This window comes from Hyaena hyaena, unplaced genomic scaffold (assembly GCF_003009895.1).
Source record: "Hyaena hyaena isolate Hyena2069 unplaced genomic scaffold, ASM300989v1 scaffold_409, whole genome shotgun sequence".
In the NCBI taxonomy this organism is placed as follows: Eukaryota; Metazoa; Chordata; class Mammalia; order Carnivora; family Hyaenidae; genus Hyaena; species Hyaena hyaena.
Genome location: NW_024081046.1, coordinates 332,129 through 349,381, shown reverse-complemented (window position 1 = coordinate 349,381; position 17,253 = coordinate 332,129). Strand labels below are relative to the sequence as shown.

At 51.5% G+C, this 17,253-nt stretch overlaps 1 protein-coding gene across 1 annotated transcript in view; it reads right to left on the bottom strand.

Annotated features, from left to right (window-relative positions):
- Positions 1-15,802, bottom strand: part of PPP2R2D (protein phosphatase 2 regulatory subunit Bdelta) — a 50,285-nt gene extending 34,483 nt beyond the window's left edge. Inside the window, 2 exon segments of the mRNA XM_039252407.1 lie at positions 15,488-15,580; positions 15,670-15,802. Of these exon segments, the coding sequence (XP_039108338.1) occupies positions 15,488-15,580; positions 15,670-15,676 (100 nt within the window). The 5' untranslated portion in view covers positions 15,677-15,802.
- Positions 15,803-17,253: the final 1,451 nt, after the last annotated feature.

Sequence of the window (17,253 nt, the reverse complement as noted above, 5' to 3'; positions counted from 1 at the left end):
CTACGGCGCACTGCACACCCCGCAGGGGGCGACAGTCCAAGTCACGGGCACACCAGACATAGGCACAGGTGTGGAGCACCAGGGACTCTGACTCACTGCTGGGCGGAAGCAGAACGACTTACACTTTTATTCAACACGGTGCTGGAAGTCCCAGGCACAGCAGTCAGACGACATAAAGAAATAAGAGGCATCCAAATCGGTAAGAAGAAAGTAAAACTGTCACTATCTGCAGGGGACAGGATAATACTACAGATAGAAAATCCTGAAGAACCCACCAGAACAATTACTACAACTGATAAATGAATTTAGTGAAGTCACAAGCTACAAAAATCAAGGGACAGAATCTGTTGCGGTCCTATACACACTAACAATGAAGCAGCAGAAAGAGAAATTAAGAAAACAATTCTACTTACAATTGCATCAAACACAGCAAGATGCCTAAGAACAAGCCTACTAAGGTGAATGACTATACTGCGAAAACTATAAAAACACTGATGAAAGAAACTGAAGACAGCACAAAAAAATGGAGAGACAGTCCATGCTCATGGGTTGGAAGGCCAAATACTGATAAAATGTCTATACTACCCACCCAATCCACAGATTTAATGCAATTCCTAGCAAAATGGCAACAGCGTTGTTCACAGCTAGAGCAGACAGTCCTAAGAGCTGTATGGAACCGCAGAAGACGCTGAACAGCCTAAGCAACCTTGAAAAACAAAACTGGAGGTGTCCCAATCCCAGATTTCAAGTTCAATTACAAAGAGGCAGTAATCAAAACAGTATGGTAATGGCATAAAAAACAGACACACATATCGATACAACAGAACAGAAAACCCAGAAATAAAGCCACAATTATATGGTCAACTAACGTTCCCCAGTGGAAGAATGAACATGCAATGCGACAAGACAGTCTTTGCAACAAGCGGTGCTGGGAAAGCAGGACAGCGACATGCAGAAGAATGAAAGTGGACCACTTTCCTACCCCATACACAAATACACTCGAAACGGATTAAAGGCCTGAATGTGAAAAACTGAAACCATAAAAACCCTAGAAGGCAGCACAGGCACTAACGTCTGTGACATGAAGGGAAAACAAAGCGAAGAAACCCCGCAGGGACCGTATCAAAACAAAAAGTCTCTGCGCACGGCTCCTGGGCGGCTCAGGGCACGGCCTCACAATTCACGAGATTGAGCCCTGTGATGTGAAGAGCCTGGGTGGGATTCTCTCTCTCTGCCCCTTCACGTGCGTGTGCTCGCTCCCTCTCTCAAAATAAATAAATAAACATAATAAAGTAAGTTTCTGCACAGCAAACAATCCACAAAACTAAAAGGCAGCCTACCAAATGGGAGAAGATATTTACAAACGATATATCTGATAAAGGGTTATTATCCAAAATACAGAGAACTTACACAACTCCACACCCAAAAAGAAAATAATCCAATTGAAAAACAGGGAAACATTAAGGGGGGGGTGACTGGGTGGCTCAGTCCATTAAGTGTCCCCTCTTGGTTCAGCTCAGGCCATGGTCTCACAATTCCTGGACCGAGCCCTGCATGGAGCTTGTTTGGGATTCTTGGTCTCCCTCTCTCTTTGCCCCTCCTCTGCTTGCTCTCTCTCAAAATAAATAAACTTAAAAATTGTTTTAAAAAAGAGAACTATCCTACAATCCAGCAATCACATTACTGGGTATTTACACCCAAAGTGAAAAATGCAAAAAAAACAAAAACAACCAAAAAAACTGACAACCCTCCCCCAAAACCCTCAAACCAAAGCAAAAAACCCCACACTAATTCAAAGGTATATATGCACCCCTACATTTATTACAGCATTATTTATAATAGCCAAGTTACAGAAACAGCCCAAGTGTCTACCAACAGATGAACGGGCAGGGTGGACAGTGTGGATTATGTACAGGGAATATTACTCAGCCACGAACAAGAATGACCTCTTGCCATCTACCCATAAATAGAATGGGTAATGCTAGGTGAAGTCAGTTGGCCAGAAAGACAAATTCCATATAATCTCACTCATACAGAGTTTAAGAAACAACCAGAAATAGAGGCAAACCAAGAAACATATTCTTAACTACAGAAAACTCATGATTACCAGAGGGGAGGTGGTGGGGGGAGGGGTGGGCCAAATAGGTGATGGGGACTGGAGACAAATCAACACGACAGAACATAGGAATCTAACACAGACTTCAATTTAAAAAAAAATTCGGAGGGCGCCTGGAAGGCTCAGTTGGTTAAACGTCCGACTTTGGCTCAGGTCATGATCTTACAGTTTGTGGGTTCAAGCCCCACATCGGGCTCTGTGCTGGCAGCTCAGAGCCTGGAGCCTGGTTCCAATTCTGTGTCTCCCTCTCTCTCTGCCCCTCCCCTGCTCACGCTGTCTCTCTCTCTCTCTCTCTCTCTCAGAAGTAAAAACATTAAAAAATTTTCTAGACCTCAAAAAACAAGACAAGTCCAAATCCACATTAGCCCGAATGTTCTGTATTTTTCTGTCCGGCCAAATGAAATAAAAGGACACGACCCCCGAGCTACTCCTCGAGGCGGTGGCGTGAAGCCCCTCCGGTGACCCTCATGGCCAGCACCCCAAAGGTGACCGTGCGTGTATTTCTAAAGCAACAATTTGTAGGGCTGCCATTTTACCCATGGACTCACTGTGCCCGACAGTTCTTTAAAGAGCACACAGAATACAGAGTCCCACTGTCCCTCGGTGAGCAGGACGTACATAGAACGGGTAAGGGAATGTTCTCATTCTTTCCAATTTCCAGTCAATGATTACATTCCTGAACTTAACCGGGGCTCGCTGGCGAAGCAGAGGAGTTTCTGGTGAGGAACTACGACTCCTATCAAGACTATCTGACTTTTCCGAAGACTCCAAGGGCCAGACATGTCCTTTTTGGTACCATAAAGTCAAGACCAAAAAATGTGACCTCTAAAACACTCCATGAGATCATTAAGGTGCGAGAGGCGGAGAGACAGCAGCAGCCGCTGGGGTGAAGCGGAAAGAAGCTGTAGGAGACGAGCCGCGCCTCCCCTTTGGCACGCGTGCAGAAGAGGGGACCGTCTAGACGCCGTTTTGTGGCAGAAGCTGCCCCGGGTGAGGGCAGGAGACTAGACACTGAGTTCAGCTCTAACGGGGGCACCCTGGCCCAGCTTCAAGACTCCACAAGAAGCTGGACCAAACCAGGCAGGCCCCCGGTGGCAGGTGCCACGACCGGCCCCCTGACCAAACACAGAGGGAAAAGCACGAACTACTTCCAAGAAACCCCAGCAGCCCCCGGATGAATATTCCTCCCCATCGTTAACAACTGTGCATAAAAGACAAAAACCCAACCCCCAAGGCACAGCCCCCCCCCCCCCCCCCCCCCCCCCCCCCCCCCCCCCCCCCCCCCCCGCCGTGTGCTGCCAACTGTCACATCTGGGGAGAGTGCGTCCCTTTTCCTGACTTTCCCGCTGGTGTTGTCTGCTCAGTCTGTCCTTGAATTCCTTCCTTCTCGGGACAAAACTGAGACCCTTTGGCAACTCCTCTGGGCTGGGCCGGGCTGGGGCCTCCCCGGTTCCGACTGGACCGAGGGTTACAAAAAAGGACTTCAACTGGAACTGTACTGTTTACCTCTTAAAAAATCTGAAACAAATAAGATCAAGTATTGAGAACATGAGTATTACTAACATATCATGTTAATAATATATATTTAGATTATTCTCATTTAAAAGCCACTTAAGAGTTTACCAAAATGTGAGGTGGCAAACAGTTTGAAGATTTAAAATAGTTCTCCTGTATGAACAGTGTGTCAAAAAAGTCATGACGTCACGACACGTCACTAGAACATGCAGGCACACGCTTACCCCACAGAAACAAAGCCAGACGTAGCCCCCCCCCCCGCCCCGATGAGTTAGGAGGTCAGGTGTGCTTACAAATGCACCGCCACACACGAGGCACTGAAGCCACCCTTTCAGCGCTTACTCGCTAGGTTACTGTTTTGCTCTGTTTTAAATCTAATTAATGAAACTAGTGCTTTTTAATGGGTTTGCTTTTATGGTTGTTTTGTCACTGGAGACACCGGGAGAAGATGAAAAGTGAACACCGGTGTGCAGGGAGTTTCCAAGCGTAGCCTGAGGCAGCCGCGGCGGCAGCTTCACAGGCGGCAGCTAGGGGACCGCTGTGCCGCCTCCGTGGAGAGCTGGCGCTTCCCTGTTCTCAACGGCCCAGAACACAAGGGGTCCCTGGTGTGAAATGTGACCCTGCAGAAGCATCCAGCACAAAAGCAGACGTCCTTCTTCAGTGCAGGCCTGAAGCCTCGCTCTCCGCAGGCAACTGCTCTGATCTGCAGGGGGAGGGTCCACCCCCCGGTTCCCCAGGGGAGCGCTGCTCTGCAAGCGGCTGTGTCACAGACCCCTCCAACCCACCACACAGGGGCACCATGATGCTTTTAATCCCTTCACTACGTTGGGGCATTTCCGTTTTCCCGGATGTCTGACCACCGCGATGCCCAATTCTAGAAGCGCGCGGTCCCGCAGTGGCGGCGCGCTCCCATAGGCAGAGCCAGGGGGTCACAACCTGGCTTTAAGCGTAACAGGTGTATATGCCAAACTGCCCTCCACACTATGTGCAGGGATAATCTTTCCAGAAATGTAAAGTGAAAGTAAAACCTCATCACTACTTTAACTCTTTTCCTTACCCCTTTTGTTTTTTAAATGTTTATTTTGAGTGAGAGCATGGGGAGAGGGGCAGAGAGAGAGAGAATCTCAAGCAGACTCCAGACCCAGCGTGAGCTGAGCCCAGCACAAGCCTGCCGCTGGGCTTGATCCTGCGAACCGTGAGATCATGACCTGAGCAGAAACCAAAAGCTGGATGCTCATCCGACTGAGCCCCCCAGGCGACCCTAGTTGTTTTCTGATCGACAAAGATGTAGACGGAATAGGCTAAACTCTGTCCTATGCTCTGAGCAAGTCCAAAATCCTCACCAGGGTTTCTGTTTTCGTGGTTGTCCCTGCCACTGGGCTCTGAACTCCAGCTTCTTTTTGAGTTAATTAATGAAATTCCTGTCCCACTTACCATTCCCCTCCTAAACCATCACTGACCCACACAGGGATCTGATTTTTCTTAATTTCCAATAGCAACAACAGCCAAAAAATTCCCCTTGTAAAAGACACGTTTAGCATCCTTAAATGAACTCTGGGTAGTTATGTATACAAACTGGGGCGGGGGGAGGCAGGGGGGGAAGAATTAAAACTCAAGGTTTGGCGCGTCTGGGTCACTCAGATGCTTTGGTTAAGCATCCAGTTCTTAGTTTCGGCTCATGTCATCTCACGACTCATGGGTCCGAGCCCTGTGTCTGGCTCCGTGCTGACAGTGTGGAGCCTGCTTGGGATGCTCTCTCTCCCCACTCTCTCTCCCCTTCCCCTGCTTGCACTTTCTCTCTCTCAAAATGGATAAACAAAATTTTAAAAATTAAAAAAAACTGTTTACAATAAAAAATATTTAGAGATTAATATTCTTAGGGTATAAAGAGCTTTTAGAAATTGATTTTCAAAGAGCTCAGTAAAAACATGGACAAATGATGTGATCTAATGATTCAGAGGAGAAACAAAAATCATCAGTAAAAAAATCTCAATTGCATGGGTTGTGTGGGTGGCTTAGTCTGTTGAGTGTCTGGCTTGGCTCAGGTCATGACCTCACAGTTCATGAGTGCGAGGCTCCCATCAGGCTCACTGCTGTGGGCGCAGAGACCCCTCTGAGTCTTCCGTCCCCACCTTCCACCCCTTCCCCTGCCCCTGCTAGTGCTCTCAAAAATAAATAAAACATTAAAAAAAAATCTCAATTGCATAACTAGCAAGGAAATGGAAATTAGATGTGCCATTAAAATAGCTAACATTAGGGACGTCTAGGTGGCTCAGTTGGTTGAGTATCCGACTGCGGCTCAGGTCAGATGTCACCTTCCTGAGGTTGAGTCGAGCTCTGGGCCCACACTGGGCCGGGCTCGCACCGGGCTTGGAGCCTGCCTGAGATTCTTTCTCCGTCTCCCTCAATCCTGCTCACTTATGCATGCACAGCTCTCTAAAAAAAAATTTTTTTTTAAATTGCTAACATTAAAAAGACTGATGCTCTCAGCTTGAGAGAGGGAAGAAGTTTCGGGGAAGGCATAAGATGGCGTCTTCTATTGAAGAGTAATTTGGCAGCATCAAAATGGAGGCAAGAAGCCTCTGCCAGTGTGTCCGTTCCTAGGAATCCAGCCGCGGAAGCGGCTGCCCAGGCAGATGTGCTGCCGTGTCTTCAGTAACGGCAAACACTGAACCCACCAACGAGACGAGTTCAATGAATGAGATGCTCTGTGTGATGAAATGGTGCGCAGTCAGCAAAAGGCACCAAACAGAGCTATACACCGAGGCAGCATGGTTAAAAATACTGAAGTGTGCGCTCAGGACTCAGAACACCTGGACTGGAATCCTGACTCTAGCACCCACCAGCTCTGGGACCTTGGGCTAAGTGAGTTAATGTCCCTGAGAGTCAATTTTCTCATCTATAAAACAAAGGCAACAGTAGCACTTCTATCTCAAGGGGCAGCTGCAAGAGTCAAATGAGCTCAAGCATATACACAGCTCAGCAGAAAGCTGGGTCCGTGTAAGACTTTAAACTGCACACTAGTGATGCCAAAAAAGTTGCAAAACAGTATTTATGACAGGATTCACATCTTGTAAAAAATAAACAAAACCCTGCCTATACACAAACTAAGTTTTAAAGTTGAAAATAAATAAATGCATTGGAAATGGCCGAGAAGCACACACCGTTAAGAGTAGTTACCTCGAGGGGCGCCTGGGTGGCTCAGTCGGTTAAGCATCTGACTTCGGCTCAGGTCAGGATCTCACTGTTCATGGGTTCGAGCCCCGCATCGGGCTCTGTGCTGACAGCTCAGAGCCTGGAGCCTGTTTCAGACTCTGTATCTCCCTCTCTCTCTGACCCTCCCCTGCTCACTCGCTCGCGCGCTCTCTCAGAAACAAACACATGTTTTAAAAAGTTAAAAAAAAAAAAAAGAGTAGTTGCCACGGGGAGGATCCCTGGGCAGCAGTGCAGAGGGGACATTTTGCTTTTACTCTTTACACATCGTATAATCTGATTTTCTTTAAATAACGAATGCTCTCCTTTTGCATTTTGAGACAAAAACAGTAAGATCCAGTGAAGATGAGAGAGGACAGTTAATCTCGAAACCTGCCCTGTCACCCCTTCCTGCTAGCACCTTACTTTAAAGCCACAGTTCTCGAAGCGTGGTCTGTGGATCTGAGCGGTCCCCGAGGACAAGACTATTTTCCTAACAGCGAGCTGACATCCGCGTGGATGAACCAGAGCAACGGAGATGAGAACTGTGGGTGGCTCGGCAGGCGTCCTGGCTGCGGCCTCCCGCTGTCCGGAGCCACCGCTCAGCTCCCGCACGCACACGGAGGGCGAGCCAGCCAGCTCCACTTGGGACTGTCCTTGATGACCAAACTAACTATTGTTACTCAATCCCAACCCATTGGCAGGAGCCGTTTCACTATCCTCTGTGGTGAGGTGGGCCCTACACACGAACCACGTCCGCCGCATCTCCAAGCAGTGACTGTCTCAAGGAGAAGCACATGCATGGTTGTGTGGGTTGCAGGCCGACCGAGGCACGTATGGCATGGAATGCCGTTTTTATATGAAATAACAACTCACCAACTATGGTTTTTCAGGCTTTGGTATCTGGCAGCAAAGTTTCCTGAAAATGAACAAAGGGAGCCTCATTTCACAGAGAACAACCGACAGTATTTGCTGACAATGTTAATATTCACACTTTTAAGAGGATATTTGAATTTTGGAAAACATATCTATTACTATGACTTTGACAGCTTCCCACTTCGAGACTTTTCTAAGGAGATCAGTTGTGACGTTAACAAATGTGATTTTCTTTGATCTTTTATAATGAAATGCATTAACATTTTGAAGGTCTGGAAAACCCAGCATATCAGTATTTGGTACCCCTGGTCCAAATGACCAAGGCATGATGTTACTAAACCACAGGAGTAAGAGAGTCATTCAAAGTACAAGGTAGAAGTGATGCATTTTATTTATTTTTTAATTTTTTAAAAAAATGTTTTATTTCTGAGAGAGACAGAGACACAGCGTGAGCAGGGGAGGAGCAGAGACAAAGGAAGACACAGAATCTGAAGCAGCTTCAGGCTCCGAGCTGTCAGCACAGCAGAGCCCGACATGGGGCTTGAACCCACAAACTGTGAGATCACGACCTGAGCTGCAGTCGGACGCTTAACCGACTGAGCCCCCAGTTCAATGATACAGTTTCAGGTTCCAAAGCACAACTGAACTTGAAGAACTCATCTCATGTCCAGTTTTACCACTGTATTAAAAAATATCCAGAATTTTATGGAAAGGCTATTAAGTCATTCCTTCCTTTTCTAATTACATGTAAGCGTGAGGCCAAATTTTCTTCACATATTTCAATGAAACAATCTCCACACACTGAACACAGACGCAGGGAATCCGAAAACCCAGCTGTCTTGCTTTAACCCCTATGCTCACACCAAGTATAAAACAGGGCCAGTCTTCTCACCAAAGCTTTTGTTTAAGGAAGTTGTTTTTCATTAAAAACGTTATGCTCACAGGTAGCAGGCTCATTATCATTTTAAAGTGGAATAAGATGTATTTTAAGTTCTTCTGGTTTACCTCAAGCACAGGAAGTACCGGCTCGAGAGCCGCACACACCACAGCCCCGGGGGCAGCGCCCTGCGCTCGGCGGCGGCGGCGGCAGACACGCGCCGGCCTGCGACGTCTAGAATACTGACTTTCGGGCCCTTTACCCAGAACCAGAAAGGCCCTGGCAGGCCCCCGACCCGGCGGAAGCCCGTCTCCAGCCTCCGCTGCCGCAGGGCCGCGCTCCTACCGCACCGCCAGCCTCTCCCCGGCCCGGCTGACCGGCCCGACGAAAGTCAAGCTGAGAGTCTTCAAGGCGCGCGACGCTCGGTGCCCGCGGCTGCCGCTGGCACCCCGTGGCCCCGCCGCGGCCCCTCAGCCCCGCCACGCCCCCGCCAGGCCCTCGGGCCCCGCAGAAGGCACCACACTCTCTCCGGGCCCTCACCCCTCCTCCCCGCCGCTTCCTCCCGCTCACTCCGCACCCAAGTGCCCCTGGGCACCGGGGGCAGCGCCCCATGCCCGCCCTGCTCTCAGGACGGTGCGCGGACCTGCCTGTCCCAACAGGGGCCTTCTCCAGGCAGGAGCCGGGGTCTCCACCCGGCACCCAGCAGCAGCCCCTCCAGGGCACCGGTCAGATGAACTGGGCCCAGGCTGGCCCTGCAACACCCTTCCTTCCCTGGTCACACGGGCGCCCTGGGGCAACACGGAGTAACTTACTCCCCTTTGCAGGAGTGTCTCTAAGAGAAGTTCCCACAGTTATTAGTTACCATGTGCTTGTTTGAGGGAGCTTTCCCTGCATTTATCTGGAATCTTCCTAACAACTGTAATGGCCACAGGGAACACTACCTCCGTTTTACAGATGAAAAGCCCGAAGGTAATCTGTCAAGTTAAGACAAAGCCGGGGTGAGCACCGAGAAGGGATCTGCACCAATGCCATCCATACCTGAGGAACTAGGTGAAGACACAAGCCTAACACGTGATAAAACTAGAGAACAAGAAGACACTGCTAACATAGCTAAGTAAAAGGAAAGGTCACATCTAAGACAGAGTACCAGGTGTTAGCGTGGCTGAGCAGGTGGGCGCCTGGGGGGCTCAGTCAGTTAAGCATCTGACTCTTGATTTCAGCTCAGGTTATGTTCTCACAGATCGTGAGTTCGAGCCCCATGTCTGGCTTTGCACTGACAGTGCCGGAGACTCCTGGGGATTCTCTCTCTCTGCCCCTCCCCTGCTTATGCGCTCACTCTCTCTCTCTCTCTCTCTCTCTCTCTCTAAATAAAAAATAAATTCTAAGACAAAACAAAACAAAAAAACCCACAGTGGCTGAGCAGTGATGCATAAAGAAAGTGGAATGTGGTAACGATCAGTAGAGTCGGAAGGTAGACAGGAAACAAAGCTGGGCAAGAAACCTCAACAAGGGTCACCGAGTATGAGCAAGAAATACGAGCAGAGGGGCGCCTGGGTGGCTCAGTCGGTTAAGCATCTGACTTTTGCTCAGGTCATGATCTCGCAGTTCAGGAGTTTGAGCCCTGGGTCAGGCTCTCTGGTGTCAGCACAGAGCCTGCTTCAGATCCTGTGTCACCCTCTCTCTGTCCCTCCCCCGCCTGCTCTGTCTTTCTCAAAATAAATAAATAAACTAAAAAAAAAAAAAGTACAAGCAGGAAAGGAATACTGAATAACAATGGAAAAACCAAGATCAGGCCCAACTGAAGGTAACTGGGGGGAGCGAAGAGATTGGAGGGAGGTCCGGAAAAAATAAGAAACTATTATTTTATATCTAAATATAGCTACAACCCACCCAACACCTTAAAATACGTGAGAATTAATCAACAGTCGTACCTAACATTCCAACAACACTTTACAGGTAACAAAAGCACTGCACACTGTTTGATCTTGACAAAACTCACATCATTTCTAGACTAGGGAGCTGAGGTTCAGTACCCTCACACCTGATAAACGGCAGACGTGAACTAAACCCAGAACTCATCAAAACAAGACTTTTAAAACCAAGGGGAAAAAAATCGAGGCATGTGATTTAACATTACCATAAATCTTATATACGTACATCTAATTATATAACTAAGATCAGTCCAACTTCTTGAACATGCAGCCTGGTTTAAGACTGTTACAATGCAGCTGTGCTCGTAAGTATGTTAAATGCCTTAATTTTAAGAAAACCACACATAACTGATTTCCTAACAGCAGAATCTCCCCCATGAAGCTCTCTCCTAAATTAAATAGCAAAAATGTTACTAGATAGTTCTCGTTTGATGGCTTTCCCCCAGAAGATGCTTTCCTGAAGCCCCCTTTCAATGACATAGATATAAATATTAAATAAATGGGAATTCTATAATGGAATGTAGCTAGACAATGTACCAGATTGGGAATAATTCAAATAACCAGACACCATGTCCATCACAACTTAAAGAAAATCAGCGACAAATACTTAAAGCTCATTTTCTACACACAGAAAAAACCCACAATACTCTAAAAATAAGTATTTTTGCATTCACAAATACTGGATTTCATTGATTCTAGGGAGCAGTTTCCCACGTTAACATCTTTGAAATCAGATGTATCTATCATTCAATGATACAAACTAACTTCCTGATACTGATGTCCAAATGCCCTTAATTTTTGTTTACCTTCCCCAACTGAAACATTTCTGTTTCTCCCATCATATATCTACATAAACCCCATCAGAAAGGCCCTACCACATCACCCAAATACCCGTAGGATTTCTGTAACTCTTTCGACTTAAGTTTCAGTTACAGATAAGCCTTTAGTATTTCTTTCTTTAGAAAAAGATTAATATGATCACAGATTAAGAAACAGATTAAGGGGTGCATGGGTGGCTCAGTCAGTTAAGGGTCCGACTTCAGCTCAGGTTATGATCTCGTGGTTCATGGGTTCGAGCCCCACATTGGGCTCTGTGTTGACGGCTAGCTAGAGCCTGGAGCATATTTCAGATTCTATGTCTCCCTCTCTTTCTGACCCACCTCTGCTCATGCTGTCTCTCTCTCATTCTCTCTCAGAATAAAACATTAAAAATTTTTTTAAAAAAGGGGCACCTGGGTGGCTTAGTCGGTTAAGCGTCCGACTTTCGCTTAGGTCATGATCTCACGGTTAGTGGGTTCGAGCCCCACGTCGGGCTCTGTGTTGACTGCCAGCTCAGAGCCTGGAGCCTGTTTCAGTCTGTGACTCCCTCTCTCTCTGACCCTCCCCTGCTCACGCTGTCTTTCTCTCTCTCTCTCTCCTAGAAATAAAAATCTTAAAAAAGAAAAAATTTTAAAAAAAAAGAAAAGAAACAGATTAAACAAAATCATCACGTAAAAAGTCAAGACACATAAGGGGCGCCTGGGTGGCTCAGTTGGTTAAGTGTCCATCTCCGGCTCAGGTCATGATATGGCTGATGAGTTCGAGCCCCGCGTCGGGCTCTGTGCTGACAGCTCGGAGCCTGGAACCTGCCTCAGATTCTGTGTCTCCCTCTCTCTCTGCACCTCCTCCGCTCACTGTCTATCAAAAAACAAATGTTACAAAAGAAAAGTCAAGACGTAAAATCGCCAGTGATGAAAAAAACCATGGCCATCAAGTGACACATAAAACCAGGGAACAGTTCACCACAGAGCCCTCCTCCCGCGCTCCCCACTTTCCCTAGTAAGGCAACGAGCACAGGTAGCAAGACCCACTGCCGGCCTGGAGGAGGGAGCGCCAGTCCTGCTGCGGCAGTCTGCAGGCAAGACCGCTGGAGCCACCTATCAACTTACCGTCTGTGGGACATCTATTTGCTGATGGCCATTTTTTAACCCAGGTTATTAAGCTTCCAACATTTAAAAAATTTTTTTTGTTTGTTCTATTTATTTTTGAGACAGAGCACAAGTGGGGGAGGGTCAGAGAGAGAGGGAGACACTGAATCCGAAGCAGCTCCAGGCTCTGAGCCGTCAGCACAGAGCGTGACGTGGGGCTTGGACCCACGAACTATGAGATCGTGACCTGAGCCGAAGTCAGAGGCTTAACCGACTGAGCCCCCCAGGAGCCCCTAAGCTTCCAACATCTAAAGGCATCTCATTTTCATTTGCTTTCAGAAGCAACTCCCTAGTTCCTGCCGTGAATCGCAGTCCCTAGATCCCCAGGCTGGCAGCCACACCCCGCAGTGAGGGCCGCATCAGTACCAGCCACCGACGGCCACCGAGGCAGGCCGGCACGCACGGTCACGGTGGCTGCTGTTCAAGTTAACTGCACCTCCTTCCCCCAACCCCGTGCCGTGGCTTCTGCGCCTGACATTGGGAAGCACAACAGTCCCCCCACCCAGGGTCGTGTGGAGACTGGACTTTCACACCCAGGTAACTTGGGGCAATCTCTGGAACAGAAGGAGCACTCGGTACCCGTCAGCTATTGTCACTCCAGACTGGGTCCTCTACAGCTGTGTGTGGGGACGGCCAGCCTTCGAGCGTGACAAGACAGACCCACCAACGATTATAATACCGCGTGACATCTGCAAGAGGCATTCGTCCCGTGAAGTTGTGCAAAGAGGGGCCGCAGGGCCTACGGACTGGGCCATGGTGACCACACCCCTCACGTGCAAACGTGCACACAGACCTGACGGCCTCCACGCCGCGGCCACTGCCTGGAGAGCCAGGATGTGGAGGCATGAGCTTATGATCCGCGTCTCTTCTCACTTCCTCTTGGAAGCCACCCCCTGGTTTTCACCTTTGACTCTTGCTCATCTGGGCACAAAAGTTCACCTACTCCACCTACAGGGGTGAGGACTTCGAGCAAGCAGTCAGCCTGCTGCCGGGGAAGGGACTGTCACTCCCGCATCCTGTCACCAGCAGGGAAATTACCAATTTCCTTCGGAGCCCAGCTCTACTCCCACTCGCAGGAGCTGAGGTCCCCGACAGCGCTGAGCTGGCCCAGCCCGTGCGTCTGCAAAACCCTATGCTTTGAAAAGGTAAAAAGCCACTGAATTTTACACGGCACAGTGCTCTCTTCAGAGGTTATGATTCAAGTCCCCCGAACCTGGCTGGCTTGGTAGGCGGAGCACGCAACTCTTGATCTCACAGCTTTGAGTCCAAGCCCTTCACGGAGTGTAAAGATCACTTAAAAATCATCTTAAAAAAAACAAGTGCGAAATGGAAAGCAAAAGTCTCTCCCCTCTGTACTCAACGCAGGTGAGGCCCCAGCCTCCACCTCAGTCACGGCAGCGGGAGGCAGAGACGAGCAAGTGCAGCGTCGCCGTGGCACTCTCCCAAGTAGAGCTGGGACCAGGACAGGCCCAGCACGCGCCACAAATCTGAACGAATCCCGGTTACTGCCCTGGCGTTCCGGCACCCACGTATCCGCGCAGTGGCCTCTGCAGACCACCGCCCTTAATGACCATGGCCGCTTCTTAGCATTTCTCCATCCTGGCTGAGTTTGGGCACAACCGCCAGCTGCTAACAATTACGCTTCCTCTACCACCGACTTCCACGGAAGCAATACAATTCAACAGTCACGGCCACAACTCTGCGGCAAAGAGTGTGTGTTCGCCCTGACTGACTACTGGGCCAACGCGTATGAAAAATCACAGGAAAAAGCTCTGAACACCTACAACGACCAAAAAATACCCGAGCGATTACGGCAAAGAAATCTTATCAAAAAAACATAACTTGACGCGCAAAACTTTTAGATACGTTCACAATTTCACTAGAAGTAAAACTGCAAAAAAGTCCCAGTTTAATTCAGCAAACAAAATTATTTCTGTGAAGACTTAAGAATACCATTTTCAAAGTGTAACGTCACACTTAAAATACACCATCTTAGTCAGAATTAAAAGTTAATTCATTCCATTTGTCAAAACTTCAGAAAAGGAAAATCAGAAATTAAGACAGGCATCAGCCTCCCACCCTCACAAACACACAAGTTCTGCTTTACTCCTGACCACTCCTGATAAAAACTCGGAGTAAGCCGGACCGTCACCCACTTGGCACAAGTAAAAATATACCTTAAGAGAATATAAAAGGAACAATCGGTAAATTATTTAAGTCATATAAAGTCTACCGTCAAACCTCAAATCGTACACACCTTCGCCAATTCCTCAGAGTGCAGTTTTACTGAATAGTCCGGGTGTCACACCGCTGGTGGGGGGCGGATGTTCAGGAAAGGGGACCGAACACCTGACCGGAGGCTCGGGGCGAGGAAGGTGTATTTCTGGCAAAGACCAGGCCCTTCCACGAGACGACAGGTTCACCACGGTCGCTAAAGCGAAGCCTCTGAACTCGGAACGTTCAGTTCCCGAGTCTCCACGCACCGCGTCCGGGAACGAACGGCTGTTCGCCCTGGAGCTCGGGAGCCGGGGGCTGGGAGGGGCCGCCGCCGCCCGACAGCCGGGCACCCGGGTCATCAAAGCCCCACCGGGGAGCCGAGGCCACGCCGCTCGAGCAAAGGCACCGGCGACAAGCCCGGGACGCGACGACGGCGCCGAACGACGGGAGGCTCGGCGGCCCAGCGACCGCTTTCCAGGACAAGAAGCGGGCGCGGCGCGGGCCCCGGGGGTGCCCGCGAGGGGGGGCTCCCGCGGCACCGCAGCCCCGGCGCCGGGAGGCGCCCACACCCCACCCCGGAGACCGAGTCCTCGCGAGGCTCTGTGACCTTGGCTTCCTTACATAACCCCTCTGGGCCGCCTCCCCGTCCGGGGCCGTACCTCCCCGCCCGCGCGGCGAACGGCTACCGCGACGCCCCCCGCCGGGCGCGGCCGCCAGCACCGGGTCCCCGGGGCGGGGGGCGGGGGTGCCCCGGGCGGGGGCCGCGCCCGTCCCCGCGCCAGGTGCGCGGCCTTACCTTCGGCCACGTCCTCGTCGATGGCCCCCTTGACCTGCGAGAAGCACCACTGCAAGTCGTTGCCGCCCGCGGGGCAGCCGCCGCCTCCGGCTCCTGCGGACACACCGGGCGCGTCAGGGCCGCTCCCGCCCCGCGCCCCCTCCCGGGACCCCCGCCCCGCCCCGCGCGCGCGCCCCCCTCACCTGCCATGGCCGGCCGGCCGGCGGGCGGGCGGGCGGGCGCCGAGGCGGCGGCGCACGAAGGAGGCGGCCGCCGCGCCGCTGCCGCCCGAGCACCTCAGCCCGGCCGCCGCCGCCGCCGCCGCCGCCGCCGCCGCGGCCGCCGGGGAGGGATTTTTTTTTTCCCTTTTCAAAATGGCGCCCAATGCCCGTCGCCCGGCTCGATGACGTCATCCTCCACCGCCTCCTCGCGGGCCCGGGTGGGGGCGGGGCCCCCGGGAGGCTTCCCCCGCGGGGGCGGGGCGGGGCGGGGCGTGCGGCCGCGAGGGCTGCCGGGGGCTGTGGGGCGGGCCTACTGCGCCTGCGTGAGCCGCCTCGCGTCGCACCACGCTCCCCGACCCGGGCCCCGCACCGCTCCGAGTCGGAGCAGGACGCTCCAGGCTGGCGGGGCGGGTGCCCGGGCCCGCGGGAGGCAGGGGCTCCCCAGGCCAGCCGCGAGGCCGCCGCTAGCTCTACTCCTCTCTTGCCAGCTCGAGCGAAGGACCCCGAGCTGCCGTCTCCCCCGCGCGAGCCGGGTCGATCCCAGTTGAGTCTCGGCCAATGGGACTGCCGTCCTCGGGCAGAGCAGCCAATGGAGGGCGCGCTCAGCCGCCGGTGGGCGGAGCACCTGGGGCCGCACCTGGGGCCGCACCTGGGGCCGCACCTGGGGCCGCACCTGGGGCCGCACCTGGGGCCGCACCTGGGGGCGAGCTGCACCTGCGCGCTGGTACCCCGCCCGCCTGGCCGCGGGACTGCAAATCACCGCCGTACCACAGAGCGAGCCCGGGAGCCGCGGGTCGGCCTTCGATGGCAGCTCTGCACAGAGCTCACGTCGTCTGCCACGTTGTTAGTCCAGGAGTTCGTGACCCTCCCGGAGACAGTCGTAGGGAAACGGTGTATCAGCACAACTCGGCCGCCTTTCCTTCATTGTGAGTGTCTTTAATGTGGCGTCCGGAGTGATTATTCACTTGTGAGTTTTGTGAATCAGAAATCATAACTTCATCCGGTGATGTTGTGAGTTTGGCAGCGACATGTCGCACCACTAGAAGATGATCATTCCGGAATGGGAACGTGTGTCCACCCCCCAGGTGCTGTTTACCGGGGCTGCTGCTACGCGCCGCACGCCGCTCACCGTCTCGGGGTGTGGTGGTACGAGCAGCAAACAGCCTGCCCTCAGGGAGTTGGTACAGCACCAGTAGAGACAATAGGGTGGGGGGGGGTAATAGGTAATAAGTCAAACGGAGCTGGATAGAAAGATAAAGCAAGAAAGGAGGGAATGGAATGTAGCAGGAGTCCACGGGGGGAGCGTCAGGGAGATGCGGGAGCCCCACCCGCAGAAGCCCGTGGCAGGAAGTGCGGCGGACTCCACACCAGATGGGCCTCGGGCCATGAGCAGAGGAGGGCCGTGACTGACGTGGGTGTGGCTGCGCTGCTGAGACTAGACCGTAGAGGTCCAAGCGTCCGATCAGGGAGCCTCCTGAGGAGGTCGTGAGGTCATCTGGGAAAGGGATGAGGGTTGGCTGGTCATGAACATGATGGCGGGTGAGAACAGGTCAGATTTCAGAGATA